Source organism: Schistocerca nitens, chromosome 2 (assembly GCF_023898315.1).
Source record: "Schistocerca nitens isolate TAMUIC-IGC-003100 chromosome 2, iqSchNite1.1, whole genome shotgun sequence".
NCBI classification, from domain to species: Eukaryota; Metazoa; Arthropoda; class Insecta; order Orthoptera; family Acrididae; genus Schistocerca; species Schistocerca nitens.
Window position 1 is genome coordinate 288533711 of NC_064615.1, and position 24076 is coordinate 288557786.

The 24076-nt window shown below is 46.3% G+C and overlaps 1 protein-coding gene across 1 annotated transcript in view; it reads right to left on the reverse strand.

Annotated features, from left to right (window-relative positions):
• Positions 1 to 24076, reverse strand: part of LOC126234990 (uncharacterized) — a 71641-nt gene that overhangs the window by 645 nt on the left and 46920 nt on the right. The window contains exons 3-5 of the mRNA XM_049943726.1: positions 18610 to 18861; positions 15361 to 15514; positions 3737 to 3982 (exon numbers count right to left, since the gene is read on the reverse strand). Of these exons, the coding sequence (XP_049799683.1) occupies positions 3737 to 3982; positions 15361 to 15514; positions 18610 to 18861 (652 nt within the window). The remainder of the gene's footprint in view (positions 1 to 3736; positions 3983 to 15360; positions 15515 to 18609; positions 18862 to 24076) is intronic.

Sequence of the window (24076 nt, forward strand, 5' to 3'; positions counted from 1 at the left end):
TTTACGTCTAAACTTCCAGCATTTACAGAGTCGTGTTTCCCGGAACAGAGGTGGCTGGTTGTGCGCCCTGCTCTTTTACGTAACGATACTGGGGTTCTAGAGTTTTGGTGAGTAATTAAAGCAAAACGGAATGGAACAGCTTGTGGCAACGTCTGTAATGACGTCACCACTGACAGGGCAGACAGCACGAGAGCGCTGTGCTGGTCGCAAACGCTTTGTCAAGCGAAACTTGAGCACAGCCTTGCGGAAGAACAAGGTATTTGACTGGAAGATATGAAGACATTAGCTGATGTTTCGTGTGACTAAGAAGTGGTAGAAATTAGTATGTGCACCAATAAAACAAACTGACCGTGGTTACTGTCATAATGACACCTGCAATTGGGAACCATAAAATGAGGGGCCCAAGTCAGTCTAGTTCGACATTTTTTTATCAGAATGTGTTCACAAGATGGTAAGACACTAAGAATTACCCGGACTGCAGCAGCGACTGAGTAGCGCTGCGGCCTGCTTTCACTACTGAGGTACGGATAAATCTTACTGTTTCACTATCTTGTGAACACATTCTGATAGAAAGAATACCGAAGTAGGCTGATTTGGGACCATTATCAAATGGATTCGTAAAATTACGTTTTAAAAATTTTGTTTGTATCACGAAACAAACCGGCGCTTGCCGTCGCCACTGGGGGTCGGAAGCAAAACTTGAGGAGCACGGCTTGTTGGAGCCGACTGCAGTTACACACTGCAGATACTTACTTGCACATATCTGCCGAAACATCACAAAGTGCGGCTGTCGACTGGGGATGGATAGAAGTATATTTTTAGAGTTATTTAAATGTTTTAAGGAGATCGTTAGTTTAATGTAGTACAGGCTTTCTTGTCCATTACTTTTTGTGGACTGCCAATTAACTCCTTCCACTGCACACTGAACCACATGGCAGTTTTTTAGTATAGCTCCGTTACGAGACGACCAACAGGTTTTCCTAAATCTTGCGTCTGCTTCCACAATACCGTAGTACAGTGATAGCCATTTCTCTAATCTATATCATAACTAAGAAGTGCAACCCACTATCCCATATCAATCTTCCTTTCCATACTTGACCCCTGTGTTCTCTTGTGTGTACCATCACCAATTTAGTGTCCGTAGTATTTACTTTTTACTAATGTCAGTTTATTAAGCTCATGTTCCTTGTTGGATGGCACAAGATCAAAACACAGTACTTGAAATATCTACGCAGAAACTCTTATAGCATCTGCACCATTTTACTCTGCGTACTACACCGTCGTGATAATACATAGTTTGTAGGTTCTGATTGGAAACTAAATTATCAGAGGGCTCAACTGTGTGTTCTCAGTTCTTTGTACCACCAACTCTGAATTTACTTAATGATCCCTTGTATGGTTTCTTGTAGATAACAGAGTTGCTAAATGGCCAGGCTATCATTCCTTAGTGTCAGGACCTATCGATAGTTAAGCACTGTCAGACCACTGTTGCAGAAACAAGGAAAAAGCATGTCAAATTTAGACGAACGCAAAACCTCCAAGATTGGCCATCTTTTACAGAAGTTCGTAATTTAGCGCGGACATCGATGCGAGGTGCTTACAATGGTTTCCACAATTAAACGGTCTCGAAACCTGGCAGAAAATCCAAAAAGATTCTGGTCGTATTTAAAGTATGCGAGTGGCAGGACACACTCAACGCCTTCTGTGTGCGATAACAATGGAAATACTATCGATGAAAGTGCTGTCACAGCAGAGTTACTAAACACAGCCTTTGTAAATTCCTTCACCAGGAAAGACGAAGTAAATATTCCAGATTTCGAATCAAGAACAGCTACCAATGTAAGTAACTAAGAAACATATCCTCGAAGTACGGAAGCAACCTAAATCACTTAATGAAATCAAGTCTTCTGGTTCCGACTGTATACCAATTAGGCTCGTTTCAGAGTATGCTGATGCAACTGTTCCATACCTAATCATACAAAAATGCTCGCGCGACAAAAGATGAGTTCCCAAAGACTGGAAAGTTGCACAGGTCACGCCAATATTCAAGAAAGGTAGTGGCAGTAATGCACTAAATTACAGGGCCATATCATTAACGTCGATATGCAGCAGGACTTTGAAACATGTTTGTTCGAACGTTATGAATTGCGTCCAAGAAAACTGGTTTACTAACAGTCAACACGGTTTTAGAAAACATCGTTCTTATGAAACAACTAGCTCTTTACTCGCATGAGGTGTTGAGTGCTATTCATGAGGGATTTCAAATTGATTCCTTATTTCTGGCAGACTTTTGACACTACCACACAAGCGGCTTGTAGTGACATTGCGTGGTTATGGAATATCGTGTCAGTTATGACTGGATTCTGAATGCCTGTCAGAAAGGCAACAAGTCGTAGTAATTGACGTAATGTGTCATTTATGACGTTCCCGAAGGTAGTGTTATAGGCCCTTTGCTATTCATTATCTATATAAGCGATGTGGGAGACAATCTGAGCAGATGTCTTATGTTGTTTGGAGATGATGCTGTCGTTTATCGTCTAGTGAAATCATAAAATCAAAATAAATTGCAAAACGATTTAGAAATTATATCTGAATAGTGGAAGAATTGGCAATTGACATTAAATAATGAAAAGTGTCAGGTGATCCAAGTGAATGCTAAATGGAATCCGTTGAACTTCAGTTATATGATCAATCAGTATAATCTAAAGGCCGAAACTTGACTGAATAAATACGAATAACAATTACGAACAACTTTAATTGGAAAGAACACGCAGAAAATGTGGTGCGAAAGGCAAACCACAGACTGCCTTTTATTCGCAGAACACTTAGAAAACTTAACAGATCTACTAAAGAGACTGCCTGCACAACGCTTGTCCGTCCTCTTTTGAAGTACTCCTTCGCAGTTTGGGATCCTTACCAGATAGTATTAACGAAGCACATTGAGAAAGTTCAGAGGAGAGCAGCTCATTTTGTATTATCGAAAAATAGGGAGGGGAGAGAATCACTGACATGATACAGGATTTGGGGTGGACATCATTTAAACAAAAGAGTTTCTCGTTTTGGCGGAATCTTCTCACGAAACGTTGTGTCATAAATCTTCTCCTCTGAATGCGAAAATATTTTATTGACACCAACGTACATGGGGAGACACTATCATCATAATGAAATAAAGGAAATCATAGTTCGAACGGAAAGATGTAGGTGTTCGTGTCTTCCGCACAGTGTTAGAAATTGGAATAATAGCGAATTATTATGAAGGTGGTTCGATAAAGCCTCTGCATGTTTGATTTGCATCCATTGTAAGATGGCAAGAACTATGCCCCTTACATGAGGTCATTAAAGATCACCTAACTCACGTTGAGCGAACAGTAGGGCTGAACAAAAATGACTGACAAGGCACAATGCGTCTTGTAGACGGGTGATGGTTTTAAAGTAATTCACACGACATGAAAACTTTGTGGAAACTAGTCGATTTACTGGAGGCTAGTTTACCCCAGGGAAGTATTTAGAGTTGACCGTGGCCGGTAACAGGGCGCGGCCTCCAGCTGCCTTAAGATGAGTGACAGTGAGTGGGTGGTTGACCCCACACTGGTGTACTGGGAAGCAGACAGAACTTTTAAGCCTGCTGATAAATACACCCTGCACATCGCTACGTTTTTGGGAGAACCATCGATGTATCGATATTTTATTAGCCCTAGAAGGGACGTGCATGTAGAGCGGCGTCATCGTGTCCCACCTGTGTGCGCTGCGTCTCGCAGTGCATGAGTGCCACCTCGTGCAGCAGCTGCTGCTGCTGCTGCTGCCCCTGGTCGCCCTCGGCCCCCGGCGCGCCGCCCCCGGACGGCTTCCACTGGCCGGCCTGCCGCAGCACGCCGTCTGCCACCAGGGCGTGCTGGCGCAGCGTGTCCGCCAGATACTCGAACTGGCGCTGCAGCTCGCGGAACACCGCCATGGCCGCGCACGCCTCCGCCTCCTCCACAGCCTGCGACGGCGTCGACAGCGAATAGGTTAGTACCGCGCAGTAGAGGACGGCGGAGCAGACAGCCAAGTTCGGATCAGTTTAGTACTTCACACCCAACTGCTTGCAAATATTTAGAGAACGTCACTATTAATTAATGAGCTACTGCTCGCATAAGAACTTTAATGACAAGCACAGAGCATTTCAACTGACATTACAGCTAAGAAACTTGTTGCCAATTAAAGAACACCTCTACAGCTATATGGTTACTTTATTTAAATGATTGAGAGAGTATGGGACCAAACGGCGATGTCATCAGTCCCGCGTTTCTAAAGTGGGTTACATAACGAAGAAGGTCTGCTAAAATTAATTTAAAAAGCACAACCGATATCTTAACGTTAGCTGCATTATAAGGAGACATCTTGAATAGAAAGAAACCGCGAAATAATACGAGGAAGTGACAATCTTTGATAAAAAAAAAGCCCTCCAGGTCCCTATCAAAAGTGACAATGGAATTTATATAAAATGTGTGAACAACCAGTTCTTACAGTTACAACATAATACTGAAGTACAATTGATATTAAACTCCCCACTTTCCCTCCCCCAACCCCACCTAGAATTTCGTTCCATTCTGAAGATCATGTCGCTGCCCATAATACGCTAATTTAGAAGGGGGGCCAATAGCCGGAACGACAGATGTTAAGGAGGCTGATTACGGAAGAATAAGAACAGCTACAAAATTTTAATATCTAGGTGAAATAATACAACCAAAAAGCTCTAGACGAAGCAGCTAACCAGCAAGGCTTTTCAAAACCTGTATAACTAGCAGTTACTTCCATAAATGCTAAACTTCGCCACTACAATACTGTCACTAAACCAGAATGTCTTTTATACATCAGAATGCCTTTCGTTTGAAAACAGCCAAGCAATCAGGTGAAACAGCAACTAAGGAAAGGAAAATAATCAGGAAAATCTTGGGACTAAAACATAATGGGAAATGGAAATTAAGGGTAATACAGAAGTTTATCAAAAAATAGAGCGAATATCCAACACTATGATAGAGAGAACAGTTGCCTTCTGTGGACACCTAGAGAAGCTAGATGAAAGCAGGATAACAAAATGATTTTTTAATTTCTTTCACAGAAACTCCAAAATATCAGTGACTTCGATAACTGAAAATATACCTAATGAAAACTGAAGTAACAGGGGAAGAAATAAGAGAAAGAGGAAGTTTCAGAACAAAAGTAAAAAGTTTCAAAGACTTCCAGGAGAAAACAATAAGACAAGTGCAATATAGACAGAAAAAAGCAGCAGAAAACATAAGGCAGAACGAAAAATTATAGGAAGGGAAGGAGAGAGGGGGGGGGTAGGAGGGAGAAGGAAAGAGAGGGTGGGTAGGTGGGTGGGTTGGGGGGGAGTAGGAGGGGGAAGGAAAGAGAGGGTGGGTGAGAGTGTGGGTAGGTGGGTGGGTTGGGGGGGAGTAGGAGGGGGAAGGAAAGAGAGGGTGGGTGAGAGTGTGGGTAGGTGGGTGGGTTGGGGGGGGTAGGAGGGGGGAGGAAAGAGAGGGTGGGTGAGAGTGTGGGTAGGTGGGTGGGTTGGGGGGGGTAGGAGGGGGGAGGAAAGAGAGGGTGGGTGAGAGTGTGGGTAGGTGGGTGGGTTGGTGGGGGTAGGAGGGGGGAGGAAAGAGAGGGTGGGTGAGAGTGTGGGTAGGTGGGTGGGTTGGGGGGGGGTGGGAGGGGGTGAAGGAAAGAGGGGGTTGAGTGTGGGGAGGGGGTGAAGGAAAGAGGGGGTTGAGTGTGGGGAGGGGGTGAAGGAAAGAGGGGGTTGAGTGTGGGGAGGGGGTGAAGGAAAGAGGGGGTTGAGTGTGTGGGGTGGGGGAAGGAAAGAGGGCTGGGGGTGGGGGGAAGGAAAGAGGGCTGGGGGTGGGGGGGAAGGAAAGAGGGCTGGGGGTGGGGGGGAAGGAAAGAGGGCTGGGGGTGGGGGGGAAGGAAAGAGGGCTGGGGGTGGGGGGGAAGGAAAGAGGGCTGGGGGTGGGGGGGAAGGAAAGAGGGCTGGGGGTGGGGGGAAGGAAAGAGGGCTGGGGGTGGGGGGAAGGAAAGAGGGCTGGGGGTGGGGGGAAGGAAAGAGGGCTGGGGGTGGGGGGAAGGAAAGAGGGCTGGGGGTGGGGGGAAGGAAAGAGGGCTGGGGGTGGGGGGAAGGAAAGAGGGCTGGGGGTGGGGTGAAGGAAAGAGGGCTGGGGGTGGGGGGAAGGAAAGAGGGCTGGGGGTGGGGGGAAGGAAAGAGGGCTGGGGGTGGGGGGAAGGAAAGAGGGCTGGGGGTGGGGGGAAGGAAAGAGGGCTGGGGGTGGGGGGAAGGAAAGAGGGCTGGGGGTGGGGGGAAGGAAAGAGGGCTGGGGGTGGGGGGAAGGAAAGAGGGCTGGGGGTGGGGGGAAGGAAAGAGGGCTGGGGGTGGGGGGAAGGAAAGAGGGCTGGGGGTGGGGGGAAGGAAAGAGGGCTGGGGGTGGGGGGAAGGAAAGAGGGCTGGGGGTGGGGGGAAGGAAAGAGGGCTGGGGGTGGGGGGAAGGAAAGAGGGCTGGGGGTGGGGGGAAGGAAAGAGGGCTGGGGGTGGGGGGAAGGAAAGAGGGCTGGGGGTGGGGGGAAGGAAAGAAGGCTGGGGGTGGGGGGAAGGAAAGAGGGCTGGGGGTGGGGGGAAGGAAAGAGGGCTGGGGGTGGGGGGAAGGAAAGAGGGCTGGGGGTGGGGGGAAGGAAAGAGGGCTGGGGGTGGGGGGAAGGAAAGAGGGCTGGGGGTGGGGGGAAGGAAAGAGGGCTGGGGGTGGGGGGAAGGAAAGAGGGCTGGGGGTGGGGGGAAGGAAAGAGGGCTGGGGGTGGGGGGAAGGAAAGAGGGCTGGGGGTGGGGGGAAGGAAAGAGGGCTGGGGGTGGGGGGAAGGAAAGAGGGCTGGGGGTGGGGGGAAGGAAAGAGGGCTGGGGGTGGGGGGAAGGAAAGAGGGCTGGGGGTGGGGGGAAGGAAAGAGGGCTGGGGGTGGGGGGAAGGAAAGAGGGCTGGGGGTGGGGGGAAGGAAAGAGGGCTGGGGGTGGGGGGAAGGAAAGAGGGCTGGGGGTGGGGGGAAGGAAAGAGGGCTGGGGGTGGGGGGAAGGAAAGAGGGCTGGGGGTGGGGGGAAGGAAAGAGGGCTGGGGGTGGGGGAAGGAAAGAGGGCTGGGGGTGGGGGAAGGAAAGAGGGCTGGGGGTGGGGGAAGGAAAGAGGGCTGGGGGTGGGGGAAGGAAAGAGGGCTGGGGGTGGGGGAAGGAAAGAGGGCTGGGGGTGGGGGAAGGAAAGAGGGCTGGGGGTGGGGGAAGGAAAGAGGGCTGGGGGTGGGGGAAGGAAAGAGGGCTGGGGGTGGGGGAAGGAAAGAGGGCTGGGGGTGGGGGAAGGAAAGAGGGCTGGGGGTGGGGGAAGGAAAGAGGGCTGGGGGTGGGGGAAGGAAAGAGGGCTGGGGGTGGGGGAAGGAAAGAGGGCTGGGGGTGGGGGAAGGAAAGAGGGCTGGGGGTGGGGGAAGGAAAGAGGGCTGGGGGTGGGGGAAGGAAAGAAGGTGGGGGTGATGGAAAGAGGGTGGGGGGAGAAGGAAAGAGGGTGGGGGGAGAAGGAAAGAGGGTGGGGGGAGAAGGAAAGATAGGTCGTAGGGTCAACATTGCCTCGCATGTTCCAACATTTCTATGGAATCGAAAATGATCTCCGAGGTCTGCTTCAACCAATTTCTGCTACTAAACTTATTTTGAGAATTTAAGGAGATTTTCCTTTATTTCAGAATTTAATTTTTCGAGTTATATTTTTGGAGAAATCTGTGTTGAAGCCCCTTATAAGTTCTAAACCTTTGTTCATCTGTTATGGTAGTCCAGCAGGTATTAATATAAAATACGAGTTTTTCCAGTTCCAGGATTTCTTTAAGGAGGGCCCAGTTGAACATGCGAGTCAGATTTTAAGAAAATCTGACTTCTTGCCCCTGCTTATACGTAAAATTTGTAATGTTGTAGCTTTAAGTAAAGATCAATAGTTAGGTTATTGATGGACTGTTTGCACTACTTCTTAAGATCCTTAAGATCGCCTACCCCTGAAATATTGTTATTCACTATCTGAAGTCAGATACATGTCTAACAGCGTTAGTGTAAAGTTCTGCTTGCCTTTATGAAACACTGTGGCACTAACGCCGTAATATTTCCGTTTGCCAAGTAGAATTATGAAATCTACACATTCTAAGACTTGAGCAAGATCACAGAATGTACCAACAAGGTAGTATTTTCAGCTCTGACTGAAAATTGTGTCTCTTGTGACTATGGGGAGAGCCGTTTACGAAAATCAGATAGTTAACAACTTCTGCTGTTAAAGTGCGTTATGGAATAGTCCAACTTCCTGAAGACTTTTCAAAACATTGAAAGGAATTAAATTGTGCAAACCATGTCCAACTTCATGCACACGTATTCAGTTTACAAGTAGCTGTTACCATAACATGTGTAACTTTACTAAATGGTCAGGGAGCATGATCAGCTTACCTACGCGATGCAGGAACAATGGGATGCATGCGATCCATCTTACAACATAAGCACTCGATGGTCATTACACAAGATGTACTAGAGGCTCCAGGTGAAGTAGGCTCGTTATCTTAATCGGACATTTGCAGCTTGTGTGTGCCACAGCACCACTGCATGGCCGACGTTCCCTGCTTACACTCAAATTTCTGATTCTTTCACCGAGCAGCATTACACACAACACTTTCTCCTCTCCGCACCCCGTCTATTCTGAGCGTCCTCTCATCTCTAAGGAGATTTCTATGTAGGCATCAGTTATATTAGTGTCCATGATCTGAAACGCAGAATTTTTAACAAAAGCTACAGCTTACTGCGACCTAAAGCAATCTCAGTAATCGTGTTTCCAAGATTAAGTGCTTTGTCCAACCTGTTCTAGCAGATACAACTTAACACGGTAGCATGAGAAGACTTATCCTGTGTGTGGGGCCCACTCCTGTCCTGAATCTTCCGTCTGCCTTTCCAGTGTTCTCCAGATCAGATTCAGTAGCTAATTTTTGTGGCCTAAGTATTTCAGATCGTGGGTCAAAGAGAAATTACTCTGTAGTTGGAATGGTGATTAAGGCGGCTACCACGTTCATTTCTTCCCCTCACTGCTGGTGTCAATGTATTTACTGGCTTCAGGTATTACGTAATTGGGAACCCATTTACCTAAGGTGAGGTGAGGTGAGGTGAGCTTTAAGGAGGCAGTATTTTGTACCTTACAACAGCATTTCCTCCCAACATTACTTTTTTAAGGGCCTACTGGGAGATAAATGGATTCTAATTACACTATTTGCCATTAAAATTATTACACCAATAAGAAATGCAGATGATAAACGGGTATTCATTGGACAAATATATTATACTAGAACTGACATGTGATTACATTTTCACGCTATTTGGGTGCATACATCCTGAGAAATTAGTACCCAAAACAATCACCTCTGGCCGTAATAACGACCTTGATACGCCTGGGCATTGAGTCAAACAGAGCTTGGATGGCGTGTACAGGTACAGCTGCACTTGCAGGTTCAACACGATACCACAGTTCATCAAGAGTAATGACTGGCGTATCGTGGCGAGCCAGTTGCTCGGCCACCATTGACCAGACGTTTTTAATTGGTGAGGTATCTCGAGAATGTGCTGGCCAGGGCAGCAGTCGAACATTTTCTGTATCCAGAAAGGCCCGTACAGGACCTGCAACATGCGGTCGTGCATTATCCTGCTGCAATGTAGGTTTTCGAAGGGATCGAATGAAGGGTACAGCCACGGGTCGTAACACATCTGAAATTTAACATCCACTGTTTAAAGTGCCGTCAATGCGAACAAGAGGTGACCGAGACGTGTAACCAATGGAACCCCATACCATCACGCCGGGTGATACGCCAAACACGGATGCGACCATCATGATGCTGTAAACAGAACCTGGATTCATCCACAAAAATGAAGTTTTGCCATTCGTGCACCCAGGTTCGTCGTTGAGTACACCATCACAGGCGCTCCTGTCTTTGATGCAGCATCAAGGATAACCGCAGCCATTGTCTCCGAGCTGATAGTCCATGCTGCTGCAAACGTCGTCGAACTGTTCGTGCAGGTGGTGGTCTGGTAAACGTCCCCATCGGTTGAGTCAGGGATCTAGACGTGGCTGCACGATCCGTTACAGCCATGCGGATAAGATGCCTGTAATCTCGACTGCTGTTGATACGAGGCCGTTGGGATCCAGCACGCGTTCCGTATTACCTTCCTGAACCCACCGATTCCATATTCTGCTAACAGTCATTGGATCTCTACCAATGAGCAGCAATGTCGCGATAAGATAAACCGCAATCGCGATAGGCTACAATCTGACCTTTATCAAAGTGGGAAACGTGATGGTACGCATTTCTCCTCCTTACACGAGGCATCACAACAACGTTCCACCAGGCAACGCCGGTCAACTGCTGTTTGTGTATGAGAAATGGGTTGGAAACTTTCCTCATGTCTGCACGTTGTAGGTGTCGCCACCGGCGCCAACCTTGTGTGAATGCTCTGAAAAGCTAATCATTTGCATATCACAGCATCTTCTTCCTGTCGGTTAAATTTCGCGTCTGTAGCACGTCATCTTCGTGGTGTAGCAATTTTAATGGCCAGTAGTGTAGTTATCGGATGTTCTGTGTCATTGATATCATCAAGTACACTTAGTTTAATTGTTACTGTCTGTGCATGTTGGGTGACAGGATAAGCAATGGTGTACTAGCTCAGTGTAAGAACGAATAGGAGCGTAGGGTCACACCAAGCAGTTTTCTCTCCGCGAAGCTCTTCAGACACTTAGCCGTGGGAAGGAGTCAGCAGACCACAGCGGCCGTCTTTATAGCGTTCGACTGTGAATGGGGGCAGCGGCTTAAGAGTCGCGAACCTGAGACGCGGTGGCATCCGGCGACTGTTTTTCGCGACTGTAGACAATACAGTTGATTCCGCACGGTTTGAGACGTGCCACCACGGCGCCGCTAGCCGTTAACTTGTTGAGCACGCAGGCACGGCGTGTTCCCGCGGTAAGTGTAACCGACTTGACGCGGATTGCTAGCTTCACGTTTCATCGATCAAGTAGGGAGATATTCCAGAAGCTTCGACGCCAAAATCGGGTATAGGTCGACGCGCGGAAGAAAGACTTTCAGAAACATGATCGCTACTCACGAATATGGTTCGACACACACGCTTAAGGGGAAGGGAGAAATGGGACTTGCTGCCGGAAACGCAGCAGAGTCGTGGTCAGTCTGCTGACTTCCGTGTTAGAGTTCGTTCAGACTGGACGCGCTCTGTGCAGACGACGGACGAACTTGCTGTCTCATGTAGTAGACAGCTGTTAGGACTCTGTACTTGCTGCTATACTTAAACGTTATCTGAACTTCTCTCCGTGGTTGGAAGTTTCGGTCTGGTTAACAAAACTGTGATAGAGAGTATTTCATTTGCTGTACAGTGAAGTTATAAGGCAGTATTCGTTTAGCAGTATATGGACCGCAGTTAGCCGTCCAAGGTTTTCGGATCGTAGTCCAGAGATCTGAGAGGCTCCAGCAGTGCTGTTGGCTCCGACCTCATCGAGAAGCAGCGCTCTCCATTGCCTCATTTCTGCGATTACGGTGATATAGCACACACTAGCACTGTACGAACGTAATGACAAATTGCCGAGATCACAAATACTATTCTTTCTGCACTGTGATTTCACATTGGTTATTGGGGTAGTCATTTCTTCTGATATTTCGTAGAGTGGTGATGTGATTATTTTCGTGTATATTAACCGATCGCTTGCAGAGCTAAGCAATGAAGGACCGATACCAATACAGCGAAAGTATGTACTTACATTATTTCTGAGCATATTAATTTTGTCAGTTATTTTAGTATCTATTGGTTCAATCTTGAATGTATGCTGAAGATAACTGTATTTAAATCGAAGGAACGGGGGGGGGGAGGGGGGAGAATCACTGCTACCAGATGCAGCGGGACATTAAGCGGAACCAGTGCGAGGAGCGAAAATGTGTACCAGACCGGGATTCGAACCCTGGATCTCCTGCTTACTAGACAGGAGCGGTAACCATTGCGCCATCCGGGACACAGTGTTGTCGCAACTGCACGGACTACCACGGCCTAGCCGCACTCCCACCAAGCGCCACTATCCGCAGTCCCTCTCCATTGGACTCGCGTTCTCTACTTAGAGATTCCCATCGGTGGTCTGACATATTTGTACATTCGCACCGAAGAAAGCGGATCCATTTCCTAGCCAGGCTACTGATAAGCAGTTGCGATAACGTCGTGTCACGGATGACGCAGTGGTTATCGCCCGTGCCTGTTATGCAGGAGATCCCGGGTTCAAATTCCTGTTCAGTACACATTTTCGCTCGTCGGCGCTGACTACGTTTAATGTACCGTTACAGCTGATAGTAATGACCCCCCTTTAGATTTACGTATAGCGTTTCACAGCTGCGGGTTCTGCGTGGTGTCTGTTCTTTCGAAGGAACACGCATTCAAGTAACTGCATTCGTTCTGTTGTAGGCAGTAATTTATCCTGATCAATTAATTTACTGATGATTGATTTATTTCATATAATGTAAATTTTGCGGCTGGCAATTGTCTGCGTATCCTGAGTAACTATCTGCAGGATAATTCTAGAAGGGATTGGCAAACCATATGCAATGCGATAGATTAATCTAAATAAGACGAACAAGTCTTTTTTGTGTGGGGGGTGAGGGGAAGAAGTGTCAGGGCACCCATCACATTACATTGTGAATTTCCGTTGCGTTAAATAAATCGCTTGTTTGTATCTATGACTGGAGTCCCCTCCATCACTGGACGGAAGAGTGAACGTCAGAGAGTAAATTAAGTCATTGGCATAAGCTGCACGTAGTTTTACTGATATAGAAGGAAATGAGTAAGTGCCAACAGAAGGGCCAAGGTAAATTAAAATGTTCAGCCTTTACTTTAAAATGAAGTGCTCCAGTTACATAGTTTTCCATTTAGAAAACCGGTTTCGACTCGACATTTTCAAGTCTGTTAGAAGTGGCAACCCAGCTGACAACGAAGCATTTCATCCAGACTTTTGTTTCATTACGGGCATACCCTTTCACTGGCACTAACACCTAATACAATTAATGATTTAACTGAACTGTTGTGTAAATAAAACGAACTTAGTTGGTGCACGAAGCACTATTTCAGTAAACGTGCAATTAACAGTTGTTTAAAGTTCGAATGGCTCTGAACACTATGGTACTTAACATCTAAGGTCATCAGTTCCCCAGAACTGAGAACTACTTAAACCTAACTAACCCAAGGACATCACACACATCCATTCCCGAGGCAGGATTCGAACCTGCGGCCGTTGCGGTCGCGCGGTTCCACACTGAAGCACCTAGAACCGCTCAGCTACTGTGGCATGCAGTTGTGTAAGCTCAGCCACGTCGACCGGTAGCAATCTTTCTACTGCTGATGATAAATGTCTTACTTATACCTCGCCTTGTGTTGCTATGAAATTAAATTTCAACTCATGCACAAAATATTTATTGTTTATCTACTTGTTACATTTTTGTGGAACACTGAAGATTCCTAACTTAGGTGAAACGTTTTTAAATCATAAATGCTGTTTGAAAGTCTACAATATGAATAACATCAATATAGCAAATAAAGAACCGCTGCAAATTTATTGATTCAACATTTATTGATTGAACAATGTGTTCTTGATGAAAGAGTACATTATATTAAACGGAACATTTTTGCCTTATTTCTCCAAATTTTATTGTTTTCATACGAGGGAGGTTTCAGGTTCTACGCTCAGTTTCCAGGACGGAATAGTTTCGTACTGGAAAATGGGATTGCAACCAGAAACCATGGTTTGAAGAAAGACAGTTTTTACCCGACTGTTTTTTTTTTAATTTTCACTCTACTGGCTTTGGGCATCGTTCATTCTTAACTTTATTTCAAGAAACATACCTTGCTGCATGGTCGTCATAAATTTAAAAAAGCCACATGCCATGCATAATTGTGCAAAGGATAGTGGTCAGAAGTACTCATATTGCAATATTTTCCACGACACGCACTGTTTACACTCACTCGACGCACTGTTACATGTGCAGTTTGCGTGCGAAATTCCGACCCAAGATGCACGTGTGAGTTCCTCCTATGAGTGTAAACTGTGTTTTTTTAGGAAGTATTGCGAAGTGAGGACGTCTTGCACAATTATGCATGGCATGTGACAAATTAATGACAACTGTGTAGCCACGGATGTTACTAGACAAGTGTAAGAATGGACAATGCCTGAAACCAGTAGTGTGAAAAACGTATACGTTGTCTCGAGAAAAATTTCTTTTCTCAAATTTATTGAGGCTGTGGGGCTAATGCAGAAGGAAAAAAACCTAAGTCATACAATGGTAACAAAATCTTGTGACAACGGGAAAAGGTGTCTCTTAGTTAATACGAAGGCTAGGGTTTTTTTTTTCCGAGGTCCGATCGCTTGCGAAATGAAAACCAGTGAAAATCCGAAGAAGCTTTGCACACGTATGTTGCGCAGGGTCTTTAGTATACCCGTCGTTCACGTCACATCACGGTTCTCAGTTCTGATCGCACGGCGAGCATGTGAAGATCGCTTGAACAACACAGTCTCCCGCCAAGCGTAAAGTGCGTGCTGTCATTCGAGCCTTCATGCTGAGGGGATCCACCTGATTTAATGCAGCCCACGTAACTTAACTCATGCATGCCAGCGAAGTGTAGAAATGGTGCCGGAACTTTTAAGCTGGACGTTTAGACGTTCATGATGCAGGCGTTCAACGAAGGAAGCAAGTGTTAACCGATGATCTGATCCAGCAAGTGGAGCAGTTGACTGGAGAAAATCGTCCTTGAAGGTCGATCAGAACAAGTGAAGAGGGAAGTTATGAGATATTTTCGTTCATAACAATGCTCGTCCTACGCACTACAACGGTAACAAAGACGCAACTTCAGCGCTTTCAGTAGGAAGTGTGGGTACTCACCACACAGCCCTGACTCTGCTCCCTCCGATTTTCATCTCAGATCATATGAACGGGTTGCTGTGAGGACAGCATTTTAGCGCAGACAACGAGCTGCAGACCAGCTTAAAGAACTTACGGAAAGCCTCTGAGGCTACCTTCTGTGACGAGAGTCTTGGAACGTTAGGGCCACGCTTAGATAAATGTCCAAGTCGGAGAGACGACTATGTAGAGAATTAGCTAAAAGGTGTTGGTTAAATGTTGCGATTTTCACTGCTTCCATTCCCCGACCGACCGGACCTTGAAAGAAAAAAGCATAGCCCTCTAACGAACTACTCGTTTACCCGCACTGTTAGTGGGCGCCGCACTGTTAGTGGGCGCGCTTGCCGTGTACCTCAGCAACAGCTGTGGCGGAACTCGTGGCTTGCATGAGCTTGTCCAATGTGGCATCTTCTCTGGAGCCGGCGTTGACGTCATGGAGGGCGCGCGCTGAGTCCAGAAGGCCGTCGCTGTTGCTGCTGGAGTCTGAGTTGCCCTTGGTCCGTACCCTGCAGGCACGCAAAGCTTCTGCTGTAGGTCTATCAACAGCTCTCATATTTCCTAATAGCTCATCTCTGCTGGTATGCCAAGTGTACACGATCTCCGTACTGTAAGACAAAGCTGTTCACCTTACTTTGGTGACGCCATGCGTGGCAGGACACCCTGTCTAAACACTAAACGGTAGGTTTGTATCGTCAGCAGCAGCTGATATGTCTACAGCCATATCCGAACCAGTCTGACATGTACGAAAAGACGACTCAGTTCTTAGTTTTCTACGACTTCTGCCTTTTGACCAACAATATCAAGAGAAGGCGTGTAGCAGGTAGGTGGGGAGAGGGGGGTCTGTGTGGGGGTGTACATCGTCCTGTGATTATATGAACAGAGGAAATTTAATCCCTTTCATGCAAGTATTGAGAAGCAATAGTGATAAAAAGATGTACTCTAAGTGAATACTGTGTTATTTAGCACTGTTAGCATCGTTATTTTATCATCTTGGGACAGTTTAACTTTCAATACAGAACCTGTACTTATTTTGTAGGAATTTAATGTTGCGTAAATATTTGTTTTGTGTAAGATTTTGTAGGCAGCATGAAGCAGTTCCCGACAGCAAGAAAGCTGTAGCAAAGTGTACCATTTAACGAAGCAGTGGTTGGAATTTCCTTGGTCAAAAGAATCTAAGATGTTTCTGTCGCTACAGGCTGTCTTTTGGAAAGTTACCCTTTTTATATCTGAAGTCAATAAACCGCCCTGCCATACTGCTCTTAAAAAACTATTTGGATCTGTTTAACTATGATAGAAACGAACCAGAAACAATCTCAATAGCATATTTTAGTGGTTTTAGGATGATATTCCTGAAGTAAAAGCTATTATTTGGCTAATTCAAGTACATTGTTCATAAATACCCCTGGAGTTTCAGAAGATACCCCCGCAAAACTACAAGACGCACAAAAATGACTTCTGTGCACACAGCTTAACCGCAAGTTTCGATTCCTAACAGAAACCGTGGAGTTGCTGAAATTTGGATCAGGCGTGCCTGAAGATTTAGACTAGTCAGCAGCTTCTTGTCACATCGAATTGGTTGGCGCCTGCAGCTAGGCAAACCAATGAGTAGATTTCCAAAGCGGATTCCTGTCATGCCTTTCCAGCAATTGGTATTCGTTTTTCAAAGACGTATTTACGTTTGCTGCGTATCAAACTGTGTCTATGGCTAGAATCTGTATTGTGTGATAAAAACAAGGAGGCCGCATGGCAGTCTTGCTTCTACAATTTTTTGGTATTTATATGGATGAAATTCAGAATCCAAATACAAATCTCACAAAGCTCTTCGATTCAACTCTCAAATATTCTGGAGGAAATCAATTTTTAAGTTTTCCAACTGTTCTTAATATCGTAAAGTACGGTTGAGTTTTCGCCAGGCAGCTTGCTTCTGTAGTAGAATCCGTGTTTCCTAATTCATGCTAATTTTTAAACAAAGGTTCATGTTCTACAACAGTTTCCGTGAAGCGTGAATAAAGATGACAATATTCCCCTGTCGAGAACTTAGGAGTTGTCTATGCTCTACTTAGGAAAGTAACATTCAATAGCGAAGACGGCGTAAATAAGTATTGTTGGCAACCGGTTTCGACAGTAGTAGCCATCATCGTCTGGTCTTAAAAAAATTGTTACAATACATGTTAAATTATAAGTTAGTACCTCATGCTATGTTATTATGGTGGATAAAATTCAGTACATTATTTTCAGGTTTTTCTACACTAAAACCATGTACAGTTAAAAAGCACCTTGTGCAAATGGGCACGTTTACATACGTAAGACGCTTGTTAATTCTTAAAAAGCACGATATACAGTAAAATGACCATTCATTCATTCATCTGTTTATGTTTGCGAGGTATGTTACATGCACCTTGCGTCCACTTTGCACGAAGTATAGCAGTTGCACCACATACTTCGTCTAAGGTGGATCCACGATTAACGCGACACGCAAACAGATGTATAAATGAGCATTTTACTGTATATCTTACGTTTTAAGAAGTAACAAACCTGTAAGTGCTACGTATACGAACTTGCCCCTGTGCACAAGATGCTTTTTAACTGAATTGTTTTACTGTCGACAAACCTAAAAATAACGTAGTGAATTTTATCGAGCATAATGACAACACGGCATGAGGTACTAACTCATAATGGAACGTATAACAATTTTTGAAGACCAAAAGATAACAGCTGCAATTTTCTATACCGTTTGTTTACGATAAAGACTTATGTCATCTTAGCTATTTAAAATATCCCCCCCCCCATCATGTAGATGAACTTATCGACAGCGCTCGAGACTAGTCGCTGGGTCTAATATGATTACGCTCGTTTGTTTTCTATCGAGTTCGAATGCCTACGTCGTTTGAAGGAAGAATTTATCGAAGTTATGCTACTCAAGAAATCTGTCATTTCAATGAAAAATGCGCGGGCGTCTCATTTCTAACTCCATCTTGCACACAAAAATCCAGTTTTCATTGTAAATAAAGATTGTTAGTTATGGTACTGACGTTTTGTAAAAGACAGTTAATAAATATCATTGTATTTAAAAAGCCGTAACAAATTGCATTTTTTTAAATATGCAGGTAGTTTTGCTCCTCACGGAAATGAGCGTAGAACGTGTACTTTTTAAAATTTTTTTTACACGGCCAGGAATCGAGCCCAGACCGCCCACATTGCAAGCAAGCATTCTACGATGGAGCCACACCGCCCGTCGAAAAATCTGCCTTGTTTTACGGTATTAAAGGTTCTCGGAAACGATGTCGATTCCCTCGAAAACTTTCCAGAGTTGTATGGAACCGATTTGTGTGATTGATATTCCAGCGCTGAAATTCACATGCCGTAAACATAAAACAATACCGAAATCCAACTGGCGCGGTATCTGCACGTAAGAGATGGACGCCCTATATACTTAATTTTCGCACAGTCTTCTGAGACCCTAGAGGTACTTTTGAGTATTCCGTATTTCTATTCAGAATTAACCTGCGCCACAGGTATGGAAAGACAATGCGAGCAGCGACAGAACCGTTGGCCGTATGACCAGGTGTGCGGGGAGTCAGTGGGTGCGGAGGCAACCTACTTGTCAAAGCGGTCGCGGCTCCACTGGACGGGCGAGAAGCGGCACGCGGCGTCATCGTCATCGTTGTCGTCGCCCCCCGCAGCGTGGCCCCTGGCGGCGGTCGCCATCGCAGCGGCCACCTCCGCCGCCGCCCACGTGCTCTCACCGCTGCTTGCCAATGCGGACGGCTCTTCCGCCTCCGATACGCGATGGTGGTCGTCGTCCGCCGCCGCAGTAGAACAGGACGACGGGCCGCTGCTCCTTCCGCGTCGCCTGCTGGCAGTAAACACGCTTTCTACACTCACAGTCTGTTCGTGCCGAGGATCTTCGACCGAGAAACCTAGCGCAGCTGACCAGGGAATGAGTCAGCGAGGCTCCACATCTATGCCGGTGCCTTGCAGAAGATCTTTGACCTCGCAGCAGCCCGCTGAAGTTTGTTATTCAACTTTTTGACTGATGGTGAATGTGACTTTTTGGTTATTGTTCTAGGGCGCAAAACTGCTGTGGTCATAAGCTCCCAATCAGTAGTTTAGGAGAAGGATAAAAAGTCAAATGTTAAATCAGCAGCAATGGGAAACCAAAAACGGAAGGAAATCTTAGAAAACTACTATTGAAGGGAGGGGGTGGATCCGATCAGGCCCAGGAGCTTTGTCGTGGCAATATGCAAGGGCACTGGGAGCTCCCACTCTGTAAATGGGGCGTTATAGGATTCACTGTAGCGTATAGTGAATGAGAGGACTTTCCCTTCCAGCCGCCGTTTGAGAGTGCAAAAGACTGGGGTATTTCTCTGACGCCGAGCCCTTTGCGGCAGAGAAATACCCCACACACTTTTGCACTCTCAAACGGCGGCTGGAAGGGGAAGTCCTCTCATTCACTATGAGCCCGGCAAAGCGCCCGGCAATCGCGTTTGCGTCGGTAGATAACACGCCATTTGTGGTAACACTGGGAACACCTCTTGGGTTCTGGCACCAGAAAACACGTTTGATCTTTGCCCAGTCTTGGGAAGGTGACGTATGGCACCCAATGGTCGAGACTTTTCTCTCCCATCTGCTTTCATCGTTTGTTAAGTTGGTGAGCGAGGGCATGGAGCCATTTAAAGGCTGTGAGGTACTCTAGGGAAGGGAGCCACTTATGCCACTGTAGAGCTCGCCAACGATCTGCAATTGCTTCAGCGACTTCCGGCGACCACCAAGGGACTGCCTCACACCGAGGGCACCCTAAAGAGCGAGGGATCGTGTTTTCTGCCACAGCAAGGATTGTTGTAGTCAGCTGGTCAACCATCACTTCGATGTTACTGTGTGGGGGAGATTCAACGATGACAGGAGGGGTGAAAATTTCCCAGTCCGCCTTGTTCAAAGCTCATCTGAGCAGGTGTTTGTGGGTCTGACACCAGGGCTGTGATAGGAAGAGGGGGAAGTGGTCACTACCACACAGGTCTTCATGTACTCTCCAGTGGATAGATGGGAGAAGGCCATGGCTGCAGATTGATATAGCAGTCGTCCAGTAACTACCATGAGCCACACTGAAATATGTGGCAGCCCCAGTATTTAAGATCAGAGATCGAGTTGTGACATAAGTTTCGACATCTCGGCCTCCGCCAATAAGCAGTGCCACCACACAAGGGAATATGACCATTAAAATCTCCCAAAAGTAGGAAAGGTTTAGGGAGTTGATCAGTCAATGCAGTCAATACATTGATGGATACTGCACCATCTGGAGGTAAATATACATTACAGACAGTTATTTCCTGCTTCATCATTCTGACAGCCACATCGTCAAGAGGGAACTGAAGGGTCTCAGGTTCCCCACAGACTGAGTTTAGGACAAACGCAGACTCCACCTGACACTATTATAGTCGCTACGGTTCCTTTAGTATCCGTTACAGTCACAGAGGGCAGGGGTGCGCATTGCTGGGAACCAGGTTTCCTGGAGGGCAATGAATGAAGTAGGTGTAGAGCTTAACAGCTGCCATAGCTCAACCAGGCGGTAGAAAAAACCACTGCAATTCCACTGGAGTATGACGTAATCGTGAGACTGAAAAGGCATGGAACGTACAGCGAGGCAGTTTACACCTCAAGGTTACCTGCTGCCACAGACTTTTTGCCTGAGCAATCAATATCCATTGTGTCTGATGGTGTGGCGAGATCGAGGTCATCAGCAGTCGCTAGTACCTCCGCCTCATCTGCAAACGCAGTTCCTGTAGGTAGCGGTGGTGTGGATGCCACCGCTATTCCCTTGGTCTTTGAGACCTTCTTTTTGGATTTCTCTCGCTGCTCCTTCGGTTTCCCTGGCTGGGAGGACTTCACTGATTCAGTCTCCGGGACTGAGGATGAGCGTGAAGCCCTATGACCAGTCACTGGTGGGTGTCATCTTTCCCACTAGCAGAAACTCGGGAAGGGAGTACGCTTCTCTGGATCAGAAGAAGGGACTGATATCCCCGATGTTTGTGGGGTGGGGGTGTTGATCCTGAAGTATGTGGTGCAGGAGCAACAGGGAGGACAGTGCCCCCCCCCCCCCACTATCAAGGGGCAGGTGTAGTTTTTTGGTTATGAGGGGGCGACAAGAATTTGAGGAACTGATGGGGGCGAAAACTGTTCTCGTAGCGGCGGCATAAGAGGTGGTCATCGCCACATGATGTAGGTGCTCGAATTTCCTCTTACCCTTAATGTAGGTCAGTCGGTCCAGGGTCTTATATTCCACGATTTTCCTCTTTCTATAAAACCTTGCTGTCTGGCGAGCAAGGTGAAGGATGCTCTCTGCAGTTGACAGATGGAAGGCGGGGCACATGGAGTATTGGGATGCGATGGGCGTCTACTATCTTAACATGTGATGCTGGAAGTACAACAAGAAGACATATGGCTGAACTTCCAGCACTTAAAACACCACACTGGGCGAGGGATATATGGCCTGACATAACATCGGTAGACCATCACCATGACCCTCTCAGGCAATGTGACACCCTCGAATGCCAAGATGAAGGCGCTGGTGGCAACCCGATTATCCCTCGGACCCTGATGGACACACAGGACTATATAAACACCTTGGCCCTCTAAATTGGCGCGCATTTCATCGTCAGACAGCAAAACAAGGACCATATTTAAGCTCTTATGAGCATTGATGGTAACAGAAATATCCCCCAACTTTCCACAAGTGAGTAATATACATGGCTGGGCAGAGGATGCTGTTTTTATCAAAGCTGACCCAGAGCGCATTTTGGACAAGCCCTCCACCTCCCAAAACGTGTCCTCCAAATACTCCACAAAACACTGAGGCTTCAGACAGTAAAGATTCCCCCATCAACTCTTGTACATACGAGGTACCAGGGCAAATCAGCTTCACTGCTATCCTTAGCCTGGCGTTCCCCCCATGGTGTGGCCGTGGAGGGGAACGACTTGCCATCATATTTCTTAGCATTAAAGTTGGACTTTATCCGCTTATAGACTGCTGGCGGCGGACCACCACCAAGAGATGACATACTACGCTTCATGGCGTGTCATCTAGCCTAATGCCACCCACTCCGACCAGGAGCTGTCTCACAGGTGCCACCAAGCTTCAACAAGGGCCGCCTGGCTTGATTGCCATTGCTGGGTGTCCCGATGCCCCAGAGCCATGGGCATCTACTCCATGGCATACTTAGGGAGTTAATGGCGCAGGAATCAGCAGAGTGATCCCTGTGTTGTCAGGAGACTACAACGAACATGGTACATGATGGCCCCACGTCAACAGACTGGCTACTGTGCTGGATATGAGATGCAAAGAATTCCATGGTTATCGTCGGCGCAGAAAGCTACACTGCATAGTGCACCGTGGAATACGCATCCAGAATATGTCCTCGCTCAAGAGATGGAGAATGAGCGGTACTGCAATGGGACAACGAGGAAGTGGGCTAAAGTTCTCAATGCACGATGGACACGATGCACCATGTAAGGTGCCCTACCGCAATTGGCTCGGTCTTCGGGGAAATTTAGAAAGATGGAGGTCAAACCCGACAAGGGACCGTCATACAAAGGATGAAATGTGTGAGACTCCTTTTAGTCGCCTCTTACGACAGGCAGGAATACCTCGGCCTCATACTAAACCTCAGACCCAGATGGGGGGGTTTCACAGTTGGCCAACTTAGGATGGTGGCGGAAAACGCTAAGAGCACGTCTCCACTCGCGTATTGCGTCAGGGCATACCTCGCTCCGTCAAGGATCTGGAGGAGGCGCTGGGACAAAGGGGAGGTACGAGGTATTTAAGGGGCTCCGGAAAGGCTCAAAATCATGAAAAGTTCAATTTTTACTTTTTTTGCGTTTTCTGAATCTGCAGACTATTATCTTTTAATAGATATATAATGTATTCAATTTCGAAGACTACAACTATTTTTAAATTTTTTTTGAAATGTGTTCTACATGGGCGTGACCCACTGTGGCGCTGTTAAACTGCTGTCAAATGGTGTTATTATTAACGTCCGTGTTCATCAGGTACATTTTAGTGATGTGAGGTAAAGTATGTGTTGTGGCTAACCTGTGATGGCTCAATATATATCGCTGGTGTGATTGTCGATTGTTTCATGTTTCTTTACTCTGTCATCTCGAAAATATTCGTAATTAATTCTGTTTCTTGAGTCTCTGTTTTGTTGAAGTATAATAATGAGTAAAAGTAAAGTTATTAGAAATCCTCTGAAGGCTTTTAAGAAAAGGAAAAATGTTGGAAAGCCAAAGGTATGTGTTATTACTGTAAACAATAAAGACGATAACCAAGTGAGTGAACCTAACCTCTCAAGTACACCTGCCCATAGCAGTCGAAGTGGGAAAAAAATACTTCACAGAAGAAGCTTGGTTCAATGAGTGAAAACTATGAATGTTTTATGGGGGAATCTGATGTGAATGAAATATTTGATATGTCGGTTCTCAAAGGAATTTTTTCAAACTGTGTAAGATGTATTCATTGTAGTGAAGTTGGTCTGCAACTCTCCATAATAAAGCACGTAGGACTTGCTAGTGAAATACAACTGAAATGTGATAAGTGTTCATACATGACCACCTTTTGGAAGTGTTGCAGTAACTGCAACTGAAGAAAATGGTAGCAAAATCTACCAACACAACATTAGATTTGTTTATTCCTTGTGTTCAGTTGGTAAGGGTGCTACTGCAGGTGCAATTTTCTGTGGCATCATGAATCTTCCAAATCCCCCAACCAAGTTTACGACCTATAATAAATTAATAGGGTCTAAAGTAGAAGATGTCTGTGTAGAATCTATGAAGAACGCTGTGGAAGAGGCAGTAATGGAAAATAATGGTAACAGAGATTTGACTGCAGCGTTCGATGGTACCTGGCATAAACGGGGACACACTTCTCTACATGGTGTAGTATCTGCCACCAGTATGTATACAGGGAAAGTTTTAGATGTAGCAGTAATATCGAAGTATTGAAGATGTCCACAAAAATATAAAGGTACACATGAAAATAATTGCAAAGCTAACTATAGTGGCAGTAGTGGAGGAAT